The sequence below is a fragment of the Phyllobates terribilis genome, unplaced genomic scaffold (assembly GCF_046119375.1).
Source record: "Phyllobates terribilis strain yellow unplaced genomic scaffold, ASM4611937v1 Scaffold_10__3_contigs__length_209671492, whole genome shotgun sequence".
Lineage (NCBI taxonomy): Eukaryota > Metazoa > Chordata > Amphibia > Anura > Dendrobatidae > Phyllobates > Phyllobates terribilis.
This window is the reverse complement of record NW_027362770.1, coordinates 166,717,119-166,737,036: the sequence shown is the minus strand read 5'-3', so window position 1 is coordinate 166,737,036 and position 19,918 is coordinate 166,717,119. Positions and strand designations below refer to the sequence as shown.

The following is a 19,918-nucleotide window of genomic DNA, read 5'->3' as shown; positions in this document are numbered from 1 at the left end:
CCTGACAGGAGCCCATACATTCTCCTGCCTCCAATAATATATACCTGACAGGAGCCCATACATTCTGCTGCCTCCAATAATATATACCTGACAGGAGCCCATACATTCTGCTGCCTCCAATAATATATACCTGACAGGAGCCCATACATTCTCCTACCTCCAATAATATATACCTGACAGGAGCTCATACATTCTGCTGCCTCCAATAATATATACCTGACAGGAGCCCATACATTCTCCTGCCTCCAATAATATATACCTGGTAGGAGCCCATACATTCTCCTGCCTCCAATAATATATACCTGACAGGAGCCCATAGATTCTCCTACCTCCAATAATATATACCTGTCACGGGTGTGTCGCCACGAAGATCGTCACGATTACACAGCCTGACTTCTCGCAGCTGACTTTTTGGTGCTTTGTGTTTTCGGCAGTGAGGGAGTTAATTCTCTTTCTCTCTGTGCTAGACGAGGTCCAGTCTCGCCCAGCTGCAATCAATGCTGCTGTAGTGAGTCTCCTTCAAATGCCTGCTGGTCTGTTTGGGAAGTGTCGGTGAAAGCATTTCATACAGACTTACAGAGCGGATCGTGGTATTTGGAGTTTCTGAGATAAGTGTATTTGGAGTGTATTTTCCCTTCCTCGCTTTATCATTTATCTCCTCTCCCGTTCGTGTTCCCTCTGTTGTAGTTGTGTAGTCTTTGTATGCAAGGTGGTTTTGGTTTTTCCCTTGTACTGTCTCGTTCGTCTAAGTACTGTGTGTGGGCATATTATTACTTGTCCTCTTTTGTTGTGATCGGGGTCCTTCTCAGGACTAGATTACTTAGGTGCAGGGATTCTCAGGAGGTAGGGGTTACGCTGGCGGCCTGGACCTCTGTACCTTTAACAGTACCTCCAGGTTGAGGGATTAGTCAGGGCCCCAGCTTAGGGTCAGCTTAGGCCCCCTACCTCCAGTATACAGAGACAGTGTGACATTTTCACCGACCCACTTAGTTTTTCTCCAGCTACCATGGATCCAGTAGCCGGTCTAGCTCGGCAGTTGCAGAGTTTGTCCATGGAGCTGGCGGACGTTAGGTCCAAGGTTTTGCATCCTCTGGAGCAAGCCGGACCAGAACCTAAAGTAGCTCTCCCTGACAGGTTCACTGGGGGGCGGGACAAGTTTTTTGTTTTCCGGGAGGCATGCAAATTGTACTTTCGGCTGCGGCCTCGGTCATCGGGGAGTGAAGAACAAAGGGTGGGAATTGTCATCTCGCTCCTACAAGGGGACCCACAATCTTGGGCGTTCTCTCTTCCCCCGGGCTCCCCGGCTCTCCAGTCAGTGGATAGGTTTTTCGCTGCTCTGGGACTCGTATATGATGACCCAGATCGGATCTCCCTTGCTGAGTCTAAGTTACGTAGGATCCAGCAGGGAGATCGTCCGGCGGAGGAATTCTGTTCGGAGTTCCGTAGGTGGGCCACGGACACCCAGTGGAATGACCCGGCTCTTAGGAGCCAGTTTTGTCAAGGTTTATCCGACAAATTACAGGATGTGTTGGCACAGTATGACTCTCCCGCGTCACTGGAAGCCGCTATGGCCCTGGCTATTCGCGTTGACAGACGGCTTCGGGAGAGGTGCGGGATAACTCGACCCCCTGTGATGACTCCACCTCCTACAAGGTCCCCTCATATGGTGGTTCCCCTGGTCAGTCCAGAGGAGCCTATGCAATTAGGAGGGACATCATTTCGGGGGAGGGGACCGGTGGTGCGCCATAAGACAGGAAGGTGTTTCTTCTGCGGGAGAAAGGGACATTTTATTGGGGGGTGTCCATCCCGTCCCTTGCAGAGTGAAGAGTCGTCGGAAAACTGTTGATCCCAGGTTGTGTGGTGGACGGCAATCTGGGAGTAGGTATTTCGTCCCTAGGTTCGTCTCAGTTTCTCGTACCGGCGGAGGTGGTGGTGGGTACGAGAACTGAGAGGATATCTGTTCTTCTGGATAGTGGGGCCGGGGCTAATCTGGTTGATGCTCGGTTTGCCCGGGTTCAAGGTATGCGATTGAGTGAGTTGGCTAAACCCATCCCCATATTCTCGATCGATGCCAGGCCTCTCGGTCAGGGAAGTTTTTTGCAAGCTGTGCATGACGTAAAACTTCAAGTGGGGGCGTTACATAAAGAACTGTTGTCTTGCTACGTGTTGGAGGGTCTTCCCACTCCTATAGTGTTGGGCCTTCCTTGGTTAGCTAAGCATAACCCGGTTATTAATTGGCAAACCAGAGAGATAAGCCAATGGAGTAAATTCTGTAATAAAAACTGCATGAACACGGTCATCGGTGCGGTTACTCCTTGGGTCTTACCTCCATTTCTGGCGGACTTTGAGGATGTATTCTCGGAGAAAGGGTGTCAGGAACTACCTCCTCATCGCGAGTATGACTGTTCTGTAAAACTGCTCCCTGAGGCCAAGTTACCTAAAGCTAGGTTGTATAACCTTTCTGGTCCTGAGAGGCAGGCCATGAAGGATTATATTTCAGAAAGTCTGGCTAAGGGGCATATTAGACCTTCATCTTCACCGGTGGCTGCGGGGTTCTTCTTTGTTAAGAAGAAAGATGGAGGCCTACGCCCTTGCCTGGATTTCCGTGAACTTAATCGGATTACGGTCCGAGATCCGTATCCGCTCCCACTTATTCCCGATCTCTTTAATCAGATCGTGGGCGCCAAATGGTTCTCTAAGTTGGATCTCAGGGGGGCGTACAATCTGATTAGGATGAAGGAGGGGGATGAGTGGAAGACGGCGTTTAACACTCCGGAGGGGCATTATGAGAACCTTGTCATGCCATTCGGTCTGACTAATGCCCCGGCGGTGTTCCAACACTTTGTTAATGACATTTTTCGCCGCCTGGTGGGACAGTTTGTTGTCATATATCTGGATGATATCTTAATTTACTCGCCGGATCTGGTGTCTCATCAGGAGCACGTTAGGCAGGTGTTACAGATCTTGCGGGATAATAAACTGTATGCCAAATGGGAAAAGTGTGTGTTCGCCGTACAGGAACTCCAGTTTTTAGGCTTCCTGGTTTCAGCGTCCGGTTTTCGCATGGACCCTGGGAAAGTGCGGGCAGTTCTTGAGTGGGATCGGCCAGAGAATCTTAAGGCACTACAACGTTTCCTGGGGTTTGCTAATTATTACCGGAAGTTCATTCGTAATTTCTCGTCCATGGTTAAGCCTCTCACAGACATGACTAAAAAGGGGACGGATTTTTCTAGGTGGTCTGACAAGGCTTGTCAAGCATTCTCCTGCTTGATAAAATGTTTTGCCTCGGCACCCATACTCATTCAACCTGATGCGTCACAGCCATTCATTGTAGAGGTAGACGCTTCCGAGGTAGGGGTGGGAGCAGTATTGTCACAAGGTTCGTCCCCTGGTAAGTGGCATCCGTGCGCCTTTTTCTCTAAAAAAGTGTCGTCCGCTGAGAGGAATTACGATGTCGGCAATAGGGAACTCTTAGCCATTAAGTTAGCTTTTGAGGAGTGGCGCCATTTTTTGGAGGGGGCAGTCCATCCGGTCACCGTCATCACCGATCACAAGAACCTGCTATATCTGGAGTCCACGAAACGTCTGAATCCCAGACAAGCTAGGTGGTCATTGTTTTTTACCAGGTTTAATTTTGTCGTTACATATCGTCCTGGGTCAAAAAATGTAAAGGCGGATGCCTTATCTCGTAGTTTCCCTGGGGCCGGGAATACGGACGACCCGATTCCTATCCTTCAGGAGGGGGTGGTGGTTTCGGCAGTATGCTCTGAGCTGGAGGAGGAGGTATTGGAGGCTCAGGGGGACGCCCCTGTTGGACCTCCGGGGAGACTGTTTGTTCCAGATCAGTTGCGACAAAAGGTGATCGAGGCACACCATAACTCAGTTTTGGCAGGACACCCGGGGAGTAAAGCAACTGTGGATCTTCTCTCGCGTCGGTTTTGGTGGCCTAACTTACATAAGGAGGTGGTAACTTTTGTGGGGTTTGTGCGCGCTCTAAGACCTCACATACCCGTCCGTCTGGGGCCCTCTTACCTTTGAAGATCCCGGAGCGTCCTTGGACTCATCTGTCTATGGACTTTATTACGGACCTCCCTCCATCTTCGGGTAAAACGGTCATACTCGTTGTAGTGGACAGGTTCAGCAAGATGGCACATTTTATCGCTCTTCCGGCTCTCCCTAATGCTAAAACTCTTGCGCAGGTGTTCATTGGGGAGATTGTGAGGCTTCACGGGGTACCCTCCGATGTGGTGTCTGATCGGGGGTCTCAGTTTGTGTCCAAGTTCTGGAAGGCGTTTTGTGCACGGCGGGGGATGCATTTGTCATTCTCATCGGCTTTTCACCCTCAGACCAACGGTCAGACGGAACGTATGAACCAGAGCTTGGAGACATATCTCCGGTGTTTTTTGTCAGAGAACCAGGAGGACTGGGCTTCTTTCTTACCTCTGGCAGAGTTTGCTCTCAATAATAGGCGGAGCGAGTCCACTGGTAAGTCCCCGTTTTTTGGGGCATATGGTTTTCACCCCCAGTTTTGTACTTTCAGTAGGGGGGGCTCTTCGGGGGTTCCTGAGGAGGAACGATTTTCCTCATCACTCGCTTCAGTATGGAGAGGGGTGCTGAAGAATCTGAATACTATGGGGAACCGATACAAACGTATGGCTGATAGGAGGAGAGTGTCTGGTCCGGACCTAAGTGTGAACGATCGGGTATGGTTGTCTACCAGGAATATTAAACTTAAGGTTCCCTCCTGGAAACTGGGTCCCAGGTTCATCGGGCCGTACAGAATCAGTTCTATTATTAATCCGGTGGCATTCCGTCTTGACCTCCCCCCTACGTTTAAAATTCACAACGTGTTCCACAGATCGTTGCTTAAGAGGTATGTGGCGCCGGTGGTACCGTCACCTTTGCCTCCCCCTCCAGTGGTGGTCAATGGTAACTTGGAGTTCCAGGTATCAAGGGTCATCGATTCACGTTTTAATCGTCGGTCCCTTCAGTACCTGGTTCATTGGAAAGGGTATGGTCCTGAGGAGAGGATGTGGGTTCCTGCGTCGGATATTAACGCAGACCGATTAGTTCGGGCCTTCCACACGACTCACCCGGATAAACCTGGCCCTGAGGGTCCGGAGGCCCCTCGTAGAAGGGGGGGTACTGTCACGGGTGTGTCGCCACGAAGATCGTCACGATTACACAGCCTGACTTCTCGCAGCTGACTTTTTGGTGCTTTGTGTTTTCGGCAGTGAGGGAGTTAATTCTCTTTCTCTCTGTGCTAGACGAGGTCCAGTCTCGCCCAGCTGCAATCAATGCTGCTGTAGTGAGTCTCCTTCAAATGCCTGCTGGTCTGTTTGGGAAGTGTCGGTGAAAGCATTTCATACAGACTTACAGAGCGGATCGTGGTATTTGGAGTTTCTGAGATAAGTGTATTTGGAGTGTATTTTCCCTTCCTCGCTTTATCATTTATCTCCTTTCCCGTTCGTGTTCCCTCTGTTGTAGTTGTGTAGTCTTTGTATGCAAGGTGGTTTTGGTTTTTCCCTTGTACTGTCTCGTTCGTCTAAGTACTGTGTGTGGGCATATTATTACTTGTCCTCTTTTGTTGTGATCGGGGTCCTTCTCAGGACTAGATTACTTAGGTGCAGGGATCCTCAGGAGGTAGGGGTTACGCTGGCGGCCTGGACCTCTGTACCTTTAACAGTACCTCCAGGTTGAGGGATTAGTCAGGGCCCCAGCTTAGGGTCAGCTTAGGCCCCCTACCTCCAGTATACAGAGACAGTGTGACAATACCTGACAGGAGCCCATACATTCTACTGCCTCCAATAATATATACCTGACAGGAGCCCATACATTCTGCTGCCTCCAATAATATATACCTGACAGGAGCCCATACATTCTCCTGCCTCCAATAATATATACCTGACAGGAGCCCATACATTCTGCTGCCTCCAATAATATATACCTGACAGGAGCCCATACATTCTGCTGCCTCCAATAATATATACCTGACAGGAGCCCATACATTCTCCTACCTCCAATAATATATACCTGACAGGAGCCCATACATTCTCCTGCCTCCAATAATATATACCTGACAGGAGCCCATAGATTCTCCTGCCTCCAATAATATATACCCGACAGGAGCCCATAGATTCTCCTGCCTCCAATAATATATACCCGACAGGAGCCCATACATTCTCCTGCCTCCAATAATATATACCTGACAGGAGCCCATAGATTCTCCTGCCTCCAATAATATATACCCGACAGGAGCCCATACATTCTCCTGCCTCCAATAATATATACCTGACAGGAGCCCATAGATTCTGCTGCCTCCAATAATATATACCTGACAGGAGCCTATACATTCTGCTGCCTCCAATAATATATACCAGACAGGAGCCCATAGATTCTGCTGTCTCCAATAATATATACCTGACAGGAGCCCATACATTCTCCTACCTCCAATAATATATACCTGACAGGAGCCTATACATTCTGCTGTCTCCAATAATATATACCTGACAGGAGCCCATAGATTCTGCTGCCTCCAATAATATATACCTGACAGGAGCCCATACATTCTCCTGCCTGCAATAATATATACCTGACAGGAGCCCATACATTCTCCTGCCTCCAATAATATATACCTGACAGGAGCCCATACATTATCCTGCCTCCAATAATATATACCTGACAGGAGCCCATAGATTCTGCTGACTCCAATTCTATATACCTGGTAGGAGCCCATAGATTCTGCTGACTCCAATAATATATACCTAACAGGAGCACATACATTCTGCTGCCTCCAATAATATATACCTGACAGGAGCACATACATTCTGCTGCCTCCAATAATATATACCTGACAGGAGCCCATACATTCTGCTGCCTCCAATAATATATACCTGACAGGAGCCCATACATTCTCCTGCCTCCAATAATATATACCTGACAGGAGCCCATACATTCTGCTGCCTCCAATAATATATACCTGACAGGAGCCCATACATTCTGCTGCCTCCAATAATATATACCTGACAGGAGCCCATACATTCTCCTACCTCCAATAATATATACCTGACAGGAGCCCATACATTCTCCTACCTCCAATAATATATACCTGACAGGAGCCCATACATTCTCCTGCCTCCAATAATATATACCTGACAGGAGCCCATACATTCTCCTGCCTCCAATAATATATACCTGACAGGAGCCCATAGATTCTCCTGCCTCCAATAATATATACCCGACAGGAGCCCATACATTCTCCTGCCTCCAATAATATATACCTGACAGGAGCCCATAGATTCTCCTGCCTCCAATAATATATACCCGACAGGAGCCCATACATTCTCCTGCCTCCAATAATATATACCTGACAGGAGCCCATAGATTCTGCTGCCTCCAATAATATATACCTGACAGGAGCCCATACATTCTGCTGCCTCCAATAATATATACCTGACAGGAGCCTATACATTCTGCTGCCTCCAATAATATATACCAGACAGGAGCCCATAGATTCTGCTGTCTCCAATAATATATACCTGACAGGAGCCCATACATTCTCCTACCTCCAATAATATATACCTGACAGGAGCCTATACATTCTGCTGTCTCCAATAATATATACCTGACAGGAGCCCATAGATTCTGCTGCCTCCAATAATATATACCTGACAGGAGCCCATACATTCTCCTGCCTGCAATAATATATACCTGACAGGAGCCCATACATTCTCCTGCCTCCAATAATATATACCTGACAGGAGCCCATACATTCTCCTGCCTCCAATAATATATACCTGACAGGAGCCCATAGATTCTGCTGACTCCAATTCTATATACCTGGTAGGAGCCCATAGATTCTGCTGACTCCAATAATATATACCTAACAGGAGCACATACATTCTGCTGCCTCCAATAATATATACCTGACAGGAGCACATACATTCTCCTGCCTCCAATAATATATACGTGACAGGAGCCCATAGATTCTGCTGCCTCCAATTCTATATACCTGGTAGGAGCCCATAGATTCTGCTGACTCCAATAATATATACCTGACAGGAGCACATACATTCTGCTGACTCCAATAATATATACCTGACAGGAGCACATACATTCTGCTGCCTCCAATAATATATACCTGACAGGAGCACATACATTCTGCTGCCTCCAATAATATATACCTGACAGGAGCACATACATTCTGCTGCCTCCAATAATATATACCTGACAGGAGCACATACATTCTGCTGCCTCCAATAATACATACCTGACAGGAGCCCATGGATTCTGCTGCCGCTGCCTGGGGCAGCGCCGGGTCCGTCCTCCACAGCGCGCACAGGAAGCAGTCCCAGGGCGATGACGTCATCCCCTGAGACTGACTTCCTGCGCAGGCGCCGGCAGTGTCGCGCTGCGCAGAGGAGGCTGAGGGGCACTACGGCAGCAGGCAGAGCAGGGAGATCGCTCTCCCTGCTTTGCTGCTGCAGAGGACCCATCACTAATCATATTGGCAGTGCTGCCGATATGATTAGCGAGCCGGGGGGCCCTCTGTACAGGGCCCAGGGGGGTAGCGGGCGGGGCTTGTGGGCGTGGCCAAGGGGACCCGGGGCCCACCGGGGGTTTTCCCGATCCTCCGGTGGGCCAGTCCACCCCTGTTGACAGCTGTCACACACTAAAAAACCTTCTTTTTGGAAAGGCTAGTTTTTGCATCGCCATATTTTGAGAGCTATAATTTTTCCATATTTCGCCCAACAGTGTCATGTGACGGCTTGTTTTTTGCGGAACAAGTTGATGTTTTTATTGGTACCATTTCTGGGCACGTGACGTTTTTTGATCACTTTCTATTCCGGAATTGTTTTTTTATTTTTTTATGCCGTTCTGCTTGTGGTAAAATTGATAAGGCAGTGTTATTCTTTGGGTCAGAACGGTACCACATTTATATCTTTTTTTTTTTTTTAATGTTTTGACGCTTTTACACAATAAAAACTATATTATTGAATAAATAATTTTTTTGCATCGCTTTATTCTGAGAGCTCTAACTTTTTTATTTTTCGGCTAATGGAGCTGTATGGCGGCTTGTTTTTTGCGGAACAACATGACGTTTTCAGAGATACCATTTTTATTTACATTCGTATTTTTGATCGCGTTTTACTCCATTTTGTGTTTGGCAGTATGATGATTAATCATCATTTTTTGCTTCGTTTTTTTTTTACCGTGTTCACTAAAGGGGTTAACTATTGGGATAGTTTTATAGTTCAGGTCGTTCCGGACGTGGCCATACCAAATATGTGTACTTTTATTGTTTTGTTTGTTTTTATTTTCATAATTTATTTATGGGTACAGTGTGTATGTATATGTATATGTGTGTGTATATATATGTATATATATATATATATATATATAATTTTTTTTTTTATTATTATTTTTTTAAATATTTTTACAATTTTTTTTTTCACTTTCTGGGTCTTTTTTTTTTTTTTTTTTTTTTTACTTTTACACATTGTCCCACTATGGGACTTTCACTTTTTTAATCCTGATCGCTTGCATAGCATAGAAATGCTGCAGCAGCATCCCTATGCTATGCAGGCTGCAGCCCCTGCACACAAGTTAGTTAGACCGTGCACTGAGTGCGATCTACCTAACTTCCTGCTATCTGGTGACCAGGATGTCATCATGACGACATCGGGTCACCATGACAACATCCAGGACCCGGCTCAGACAATGCGGGACGCCGGAGAGGAGGTAATTATCGGCTCTTACCTCCCCTTGCCACCGGAATGCTTTGATCGCAGCATTTCGGGGGTTAATGTGCTTGGATCGGTGCGGGACTGCTCCCTGCACATAGCACCGGGTATCTGCTGTGACAGTCAGCTGACACCCGGCGGCGATCACCCCGCACCGATTGAGCGGGCACAATCGTAATAGTACGTAGCTGGTCCATAGGGCCCAGGGCACAGCTACGTACTATTGCTGACCTTGTTGTAAAGGGATTAAAGGGTTTCCGTCATCTTAATTTTTATTTCATAAATCAATAGTATACATGAAAATAAGCAACTTTATAATATATCTTATCAGAGAAATCTGCATCTTTCTTCTCCTGGACTCAGCTTTCAGTTTCAATTCAGGATTAAAATCTTTGTTTAAAGAAAACCGATGCCCCCATTACTGAGAGAGGAGATGGCAGCTGGTCATTTTAAAATTCTATAAAAGGGAGGAGCTGGAGGAGGACACAGACATTCTAAGGAGGAGCTAGAGGCGGACACAGACATTCTAGGGAGGAGCTAGAGGCAGACACAGACATTCTAGGGAGGAGCTGGAGGCGGACACAGACATTCTAGGGAGGAGCTAGAGGCAGACACAGACATTCTAGGGAGGAGCTGGAAGCAGACACAGACATTCTAAGGAGGAGCTAGAGGCGGACACAGACATTCTAGGGAGGAGCTAGAGGCAGACACAGACATTCTAGGGAGGAGCTAGGGGCAGACAATGACATTCTAGGGAGGAGCTAGAGGCAGACACAGACAATTAGGGAGGAGCTAGAGGCAGACACAGATATTCTAGGGAGGAGCTAGAGGCAACCCAGACATTCTAGGGAGGAGCTAGAGGCAGAGACAGACGTTCTAGGGAGGAGCTGGAGGCTGACACGGACATTCTAGGGAGGAGCTGGAGGCAGAGACACATTCTAGGGAGGAGCTAGAGGCAGAGACAGATATTCTAAGGAGGAGCTAGAGGCGGACACAGACATTCTAGGGAGGAGCTGGAGGCAGAGACAGACGTTCTAGGGAGGAGCTGGAGGCTGACACGGACATTCTAGGGAGGAGCTAGAGGCAGACACAGACATTCTAGGGAGGAGCTGGAGGACACAGACATTCTAAGGAGGAGCTAGAGGCAGACACAGACATTCTAGGGAGGAGCTGGAGGCAGACACAGACATTCTAGGGAGGAGCTAGAGGAGGACAGACATTCTAGGGAGGAGCTGGAGGCAGACACACATTCTAGGGAGGAGCTAGAGGCAGACAGACATTCTAGGGAGGAGCTAGAGACTGACACAGACATTCTAGGGAGGAGCTGGAAGCAGACACATACATGCTATGGTGAAGCTAGAGGCAGACACAGACATTCTAGGGAGGAGCTAGAGGCAGACACAGACATTCTAGGGAGGAGCTGGGGGCCGACACAGACATTCTAGGGAGGAGCTGGAGGCAGACATGGACATTCTAGGGAGGAGCTAGAGGCAGATACAGACATTCTAGGGAGGAGCTAGAGGCAGACAATGACATTCTAGCGAGGAGCTAGAGACTGACACAGACATTCTAGGGAGGAGCTAGAGACTGACACAGACATTCTAGGGAGGAGTTAGAGGCAGACACAGACAGCTCCTCCCTAGAATGTCTATCGGCCTCTAGCTCCTCCCCTTCATAGAATTTTAAAATGACTAACTGTCATCTCCTAACTCTGTAATCTTCACTGAATACAGATTTTAACCCTGAATTGAAAATGAAAGAACAGACCTGTAGGAGGAGGAAGCAGATTTCTCTGATAAGATATATTACAAATTTGCTTATTTTCATATGTTCTATTGATCTATGAAATAAAAATTACAATGACGGTTACACTATAAATCACTGAAATCCTGATATTTAAGGCCCTGGATCTCTACCTCAGACCAGCCCCCCTGCCTTTTTTTTTTAATTTGTGTTTCCGAACTGCCCGGCCAAGATTAGAATTGTTGGTTGAAGAAAGAAAATTTGGGAAATAGGGTGAACGTCCCTCTTAATTGTTGTGTTGTTTTTTTCAGGACGTCAAAGCTCAAGCCACCATTCCACTTTTGGGCTACGTGGTTGACGAGTCACCCCGTGGAGTAGACATGCCCTACAGCTTTAGGCTATCTCAGTCTAAATCTGTCCACGGCTTCTCGGCGGACAGTGAAGAACTCAAGCAGAGGTGGCTTAAAATTATCAGCCTGGCAGTGGTGGGAGAGACGCCGGATGATCGGGAAGAAAATGGTGCTGCAGATGGACACTCGGAACCTTCTTCATAGTCATTTTTGGAAAGCCCCCAATGAAATATGACCACGAGGCTAAGAACGTAGGATAAGTCAGTCTTGGTTTACAGATCTGACTCCTGACCTGCGATCAATCAGATTTAGCTTCTGGGGTCATACTTTTCGTTCAGTGCCAATCATAAGAATCCATAGATGTGAAACATGGCAGCATAGATATTTGGTGGAAATGTAGTCTTGACCGGTGGTTTCGGTCAAGCTTTTACCAAAAGGAGGTATCACTACATGGTGACATAGTTTAATCCATTTAGGGACACACAATTGGTGATCCATAAGGAGGAGGACCCTCTGAGGGCTTTGATGTGAACTTCGAGATAACGCTCTAGGATCTCAGTTACTTCATTAATAATTGCACAATCTGCTAGAAGATGAAATCGTAATGTTATTCGAAGAGTTTATTCGTCAAGCTCGGGACGCGAAGATTAAAAAAGGCACAATGGTTCGATAGAGAAAGCACATGGGAGACTCGGAAGTGAGGTCTACAGTCCCCGAAAGTCCTGCATAAAATTATCGTAAATGGAGAAGTCGCTGGTTTCTGGACTTTTTATTTGCACTCCGATTTTTATTTATTAATTAAATATTGCCCTTTGTAATACAACATGGCGACTGTTGTCCTCCTGAGGTTAAGATGAATCTGTCACCTTAAACTGAATGTTCTCCTTTAGCCACTATTTAAAGTGACAGTTTTACTACTGAAACTAGTGGTACGGTCGTATAGGTCTTGATACTCCAATAAAAATGACACCTGTCTTGTAGTAATCCGATGTGCCAGTGCCGAGAAATCAAGCTTTAAAGTCTGGAAGTGTAATGAAGGCGTGTCCACAAACTCAGACTACGTGGACACGCCTCCCCCCAGGCACTTCCTTATCAATTTACAAGTAACTTCAAAGCTTGATTTCTCAGCACTGGTACATCGGATTACTACAAGACAGGTATCGTTTTTATTGTCACATTACGACCTACGCAGCCATACCACTAGGTTCAGTAGTAAAGTCGTCCTGTCAAGTCCCTTTAAGTCCAATCTCCAGCTCCTAATTAATTTTCTAACATATCTCTATAGTGTTAAACACTCTCTAGATCTAATACAGAGTTCCAAATCCCTTTGAATGGTAACATTTTGGCTTTATTCAGCCACCACTAGAGGGTGCTCAATGCATACTATCATATCATGGAGCTCAATGATTAACCAATATACAGTAAAACTCCCTCTAGTGGTGACTGCAGGCAAACACAATGAAATATGTAATTAGTAGGGGATTTGAAGCAGAAAAACTGCTGCCACCGCTATAAAGATATATTAAGAAATGCATGAGCACAGAATGGGGGGTGCTTGTTAAGTCTCTACTCTGTACTATTCAGATCTTTGAGTTCCCCTTTAAGTAATCTGTTAAAGTCCCAGCTCACAGACCCAATCAACGAATTAGAAATTTAGGTGGAGTTCCCCTTTAAGCCTTTTTTTTTTTTTTTTTTTTTTTTTTATGTGCACACCCTGGAGTGTGGAGGGGGCAATCTTTTTGTTGTTTGAAGTGCCTTAGTGATGTCGTTGGTCCTATGCTGCGCTTACAAAATAGCTGGTGACGCTCTATTATAGTGGCCAGTTCCTAATCAGTAAAAGGGGTTGTCCAAGTGAGAATTTTTTTTCTTTTAAGTGTTCGGAGTTGTTTAAAAAAAGTGTTCTGCCTCTTACCAGGTCCCTTATACTTTTTTTTTTTTTTTGGGTCCCATCGCAATAGCCAGGAAATGGCATTAAATAATAAATTCCCCAATGCCCATGGGGGATCGCTCAGGGTCAGCATCGCTTCTTTAATTTTTTTTTTTTTTTAAACCTTTTCAAGTAATTTTTTTTCCTCTGCACCAGTTACCAATTATTACCAGGATCGTACATACTAGAGAGGGCCACCTCTCTAGTATGTACCAGGATTATTACCAGGATCCTACTCTTTGAGGGGGTCGGAAATTGCTCCTACCCCCTCGAAGAGGAGTTTCCAACCAGTCCCATCTGTCTGAGTGGCATAGCCCAGAATCATGAATAGGGACCCCTCTTAGTGATTGGACCCTAAAGCCCCTATCCTACAAGAGAAGTATTATAAATCACATATGTTCGGTGGGGCCCTTTTACAGATTTTGCATTGTGGCCCATAAAGGTGCCCACATTGCGTTCCACTGGATGCCCTGGCGAGGCATAAAAATGGAGATTAGCACTGGATTAAACTGATAATTTTGGGCATTGGACCTCTCAATCAGTTACAACCCGGACGTTTCAAAAGTTGATATGAAGAAAGGGAATGTTATAAAATGGAGATCCTCCAGTGATCCAGCGCAGCTGCTCCGATGTTCCATGTCAATTCTGCATTGATGACATCACATCCATCATTCATGTGATCGCTGGAGCCACAATCGCTCATGTGTCCTTTGTAGTTACATGCAAATGTAATCACTGAAGCCAGTGATTGGCTGCAGCGGTCAAATGAATGATTTGGGTGAGACATCATCACTACAAGACAAGCAGAGACTCTGAGCGATAGAAGATTCAAGGGGTTAGTAATAGCCATTTCTTTATTTTATAAATTCCCTACTCTTTGTAAAAACCCTGAAAATGTGACTTTGCAAATAGTCTTGAATTAAAAGGACCTTTCACTTAACATAAATATTTACCTGGTGTGAATGCTGCCGTTCTCCTGAATTCGGCAATGTTTTTCTTTTGTTCCTACGCCACTCCGTTCCTGAGATATAGCTCCATCTTCTTTGTATATAAATCATCTTGTTAGGAAAGTAGGCGTGGTAGTCAAGAAGACGCCCACAAAAGTTGATGACCACGCCCACTTTTGGTTGGACAAAAAAAAAGTTTATATACAAGAGAAGAAGGGGCCATATCTCAAGAACAGAGAGGAGTAGAAACAAAAGAAAAACAGCGTCGGATTCAGGAGAATGGCGGCATTTACATCAGGTGAATATTTATTTTAAGTGAGCAATCCTTTTAAATCAAGAATATTTGCAAAGTCACATCATTTTCAGGGTTTTTGTAGAGTAAGGAATTCATAAAATAAAGAAATGACTATTACTCACACCTTGAATTCTCTGTTGAGCCAGGTGGCCCTGCGTGTCTTGTAGTGATGATAACACATTTTTACGGGTCCAGTATACAGCTCCGATGCAGACCAATGTGTCTCTATAGTTATAAATGGATGCATCACTTTCATCGATTATTCTAAAAGGCTTTGATTGGCAGCACAATCCGTACTAAGTGCCAATGTAAAACTCACACATGATGACCTTACTTGCCACAGTGTAGTATCCGCTCAGACCTCATTGGTTCCCTTTGATTTTACAGGGTTTGCCGATTACGGTGCCTTAGTTAGTAATATGTATTTTGAGAAAAATCTGATTAGTAAAGCAGACTGAGATGATGAACAGCACGGTGCTAATCTGCAGCTGAAAACCAAGTCGGTGGGTTCTGGGACCCCCACTGATCGCTCAAGCAGAGGACACGTAGCCTGTGGGTCCATACACTCTGAGCTTTTCTGCCTTTGTCTTAGGACCCGGTCCTCCACCGATCATCTGTACCTTACCGCAGGCCACAACTTGCGAAAAAAACAACTTTACTCCAGTTGAATGGCATTAAGATGGCAAATAGCCCTGACAGTACCCCAAAAATTATATCTTTTTTCCTAATGCACTATTAATCGGATTTACATAACAATAACTTTAAATGTAGAATCCCTTTAAGACGCATCATAGCAATCGTAACACTTAAAATCAAAGAATATCAGGGTGTCCAAACATAGGAAAATGTGTTTAGAGTGCCAATGGCCAGTCTCTAATCCGTAAAGCAATAGCGAAGCACAAAGGGTGTAATCGTTACCTCTAAAGTGAGAGTCCACTTCATGAAACAACTTCTAGGTCCAAAATTCTGAGCTGAGTGAAGTCTTAAAATCTGTCTAGCAATTGGAGCTCCAAATCCCCTACATAGAGTTAAAAATATAACACTGTGGATTCCTGTAGCCACCACTAGTCGGAGCTCACTGCATACAGTGTTATCATTGAGTTCTATGTATAATCTGTATACAGTCAGCTCACAAGCTCCCTCTAGTGGTGGCTGTAGGCACACAAGATTTTGTAATTTCCCTACTAGGTCAGTGTAGGGCATCTGGATCTCTGCATTGCAAAAATAAGCTTCTAATAATGATGATATTAATGAATGAGAGGATGTTTTATGAATGACCCCTTGTAGACAATGAAGGTTTGGGAAGCTGTAAATATTTCCTGTAATATATGTATATTTGAGCACATAAGAGCGGGGGAGCTGATGTACAAGAAAAAGAGAAGCACTTTAATTACTGTAAAATAGCTGCAAATTTCTATTCTGTAAAAAAAAAAAAAAACAAACAAAATCCTCAGATCTCATGAATGTTGTATTGGTAAAGACTCTTTGACTATGATGAGAAATAAAATCCCTATAGCTGGTCACTTCCATGTGCCGGGTATTTATTTTTACTCCTAACTCTGGTTTTTATTACATCAAGGTTATATCCTCATATCTCTCCTTGGTCAGCTCATGTGGGGGCTGGTTGTGGGATGTACTAGAATTTTATGAGATCCCCAACTTACAGGATATCTTCGCCCCCGGAGGTCCCAGCTGGTAGATATTATTGTCCTGTTTCTTATCGCAATTTTACCGGTCTATAGAAATGAAACATGGCATGGATAGCATCATCAATCTGAATGTTATTAGGTTGGAGAGGTCAGAATGGCCCTACAGTGAAGTGAGTGAATGCGTTATGATTTTCCCTTTGCTATGACGCTGAAACTATATCTCGCATAAATATCAGACAGATGCAAACCCCGATATTCAACATAGACCAGTGGCTACGAAATGTATCAGAGAAAGCTTATGCCTGGGAAACGTACTTCTCCGCCTCTGTGTAAACAAATCACAGAAGAAATCTTCTATGTTCATTACCTGTTCACTGCAGGAGGCCCCTGCTTCAGTGGAGGTTAAAAGTGTCAGCTCTCTCCCCTTTCTCCGGGTATAATTAGTTTCTCTCTTCCCCAGCTATGATTAATCCCATATGTTTAATGTGAGGTTGATATATCCCCTCTGCAGAGATGCCTTATGGATTTTAATTTTTCTCTATGACAATGTTTATTTTATCTTTTTTATTTCTCAGGGTCAATCGAGTTAATGCCTCTACTATAAGGCTGGCGGCAGGTAACACGGACGATAAGTGTGAGAACAGCTTCAGCTCCCTCCTCCCTCTCCCTGCACATCACTGAGCATGCTCACTACCTCCTCTTATAGGAGACAATAGGTAATTTTCTGACTGGAGTATTCTTGTATCCTGGATGGAATAACACAATCAGGAGTCAGGGTTAAGATAGTTTTTCTATAGTTTTTTTTTTGCTAAGCGTGCTCCATGGATTGGACTTATTTTTCCGGCATATCCGACAGATGATCGATCAGATTGAGATCTGGGGAAATAAGGGGGGGCCAAGATATCTACATTGTCATGTTCATCAGGTTATTCCTGAGCGATCATTATCCTCCTGAGAGTGACCCCGATTGCCATGAAGGTGTCACATCCACATGATGTAAAGACACAAGGTTTCCAGCAGAACATTGCACTGCCCCTGCCAACTGGTCTTCTCCTCATAGGGCAACCTGGTGCCATTTCTACCCAGCTGTCCCCATCGCTCCATGGTTCAGTTCTGATGCTCATGTGCCCATTGTTGGCATTTTGGTGGTGAACAGAGCTTAGAATGGGTGCTGTATCCAGTATATACCTTTCTATCATAGCTGTGATGCTCTGCATGATGTCCTGACTCCAATCTATCATAGCTGTGATGCTCTGCGTGGTGTCCTGACTCCTATCTATCATAGCTGTGATGCTCTGCGTGGTGTCCTGACTCCTATCTATCATAGCTGTGATGCTCTGCGTGGTGTCCTGACTCCTATCTATCATAGCTGTGATGCTCTGCGTGGTGTCCTGACTCCTATCTATCATAGCTGTGATGCTCTGCGTGGTGTCCTGACTCCTATCTATCATAGCTGTGATGCTCTGCGTGGTGTCCTGACTCCTATCTATCATAGCTGTGATGCTATGTGTATCATGACATTTTTCTATTATAACTGCAATGCTCTGCGTGGTGTCCTGACTCCTTTCTATCATAGCTGTGATGCTATGTGTATCATGACATTTTTCTATTATAACTGCAATGCTCTACGTGGTGTCCTGACTCCTTTCTATCATAGACGTGATGCTCTGTGTGTCCTGACATCTTTCTATTATATCGGGAAAAGACCGTCCAGGCTCACTTTAACTCCCCAAACCTATCAGTAAGCCTTAAGTGCCCATAACCCTGTCACCAGTCTACTGGTTCGCCCTCCCTGGACCACTTTTGGTAGGTACTAACCACTGCATACCGGGAACATTCTACAAGACCCGCTGTACACTGGGAACACACTAACAGACCCATTGAATGCCAGGAACAAACTGCAAGACCCTCCTGTATACCGGGAACACCACACAGGACCTCCTGTATACCGGGAACACCCCACAGCGCCTCCTGTATACCCGGCACACCCCACAGGGCCTCCTGTATACCCGGCACACCCCACAGGGCCTCCTGTATACCCGGCACACCCCACAGGGCCTCCTGTATTACCGGCACACCCCACAGGACCTCCTGTATACCCGGCACACCCCACAGGGCCTCCTGTATACCCGGCACACCCCACAGGGCCTCCTGTATACCCGGCACACCCCACAGGGCCTCCTGTATACCCGGCACACCCCACAGGGCCTCCTGTATTACCGGCACACCCCACAGGACCTTCTGTATACCCGGAACACCCCACAGGACCTGACCTGCTGTAGACCGGGAACATCCCACAAGACCTGGCGTATACCAAAAACGCCCCACAAGACCTGGCGTATACCAAAAACGCCCCACAAGACCTGGCGTATACCAAAAACGCCCCACAAGACCTGGCGTATACCAAAAACGCCCCACAAGACCTGGCGTATACCAAAAACGCCCCACAAGACCCGCCGTACACGGGGAACGCCCCACAAGACCCGCCGTACACGGGGAACGCCCCACAAGACCCGCCGTACACGGGGAACGCCCCACAAGACCCGCCGTACACCGGGAACATCCCACATCTTCTGCCATATACCAGAAGCACCCAAGGCCCACTGCATACTGTGAACATCCTACAAGACTCGCAGTATACCGTGACCATCCCACAAGACCCACAGTATAATGAGAACACCACACAAGACCCGCCGTATACAAGGAACACCCCACAAGACCTGGCATATACCGAGAACACCACACAAGACCCGCCGTATACCAGGAACATCTCACAAAACCTGCTGTATACCGGTAACACTCCACAAGACCTGCCGTACAGCGGGAACACCCATGTTCTGCCATACACCAGAAGCACCCAAGGCCCATTGCATACTACACTGCTCAAAAACATAAAGGGAACACTCAAATAACACATCCTAGATCTGAATGAATGAAATCTTCTCATTGAATACTTTGTTCTGTACAAAGTTGAATGTGCTGACAACAAAATCACACAAAAATCATCAATGGAAATCAAATGTATTAACCAATGGAGGCCTGGATTTGGAGTCATCCCCAAAATTAGAGTGGAAAAACACACTACAGGCTGATCCAACTTTGATATAATGTCCTTAAAACAAGTCAAAATGAGGCTCAGTATTGTGTGTGGCCTCCACGTGCCTGTATGACCTCCCTACAACGCCTGGGCATGCTCCTGATGAGGTTGCGGATGGTCTCCTGTGGGATCTCCTCCCAGACCTGGACTAAAGCATCCGCCAACTC

The 19,918-nt window shown here is 46.1% G+C and overlaps 1 protein-coding gene across 5 annotated transcripts in view; it reads left to right on the top strand.

The window, feature by feature from the left end:
- Positions 1–12,659, top strand: part of FGD4 (FYVE, RhoGEF and PH domain containing 4) — a 217,600-nt gene extending 204,941 nt beyond the window's left edge. For all 5 annotated transcript variants that reach the window (XM_073650086.1, XM_073650088.1, XM_073650090.1 and 2 more), the window contains one exon: positions 11,798–12,659. In XM_073650086.1, the coding sequence (XP_073506187.1) occupies positions 11,798–12,040 (243 nt within the window). In that variant the 3' untranslated portion in view covers positions 12,041–12,659. The remainder of the gene's footprint in view (positions 1–11,797) is intronic.
- Positions 12,660–19,918: the final 7,259 nt, after the last annotated feature.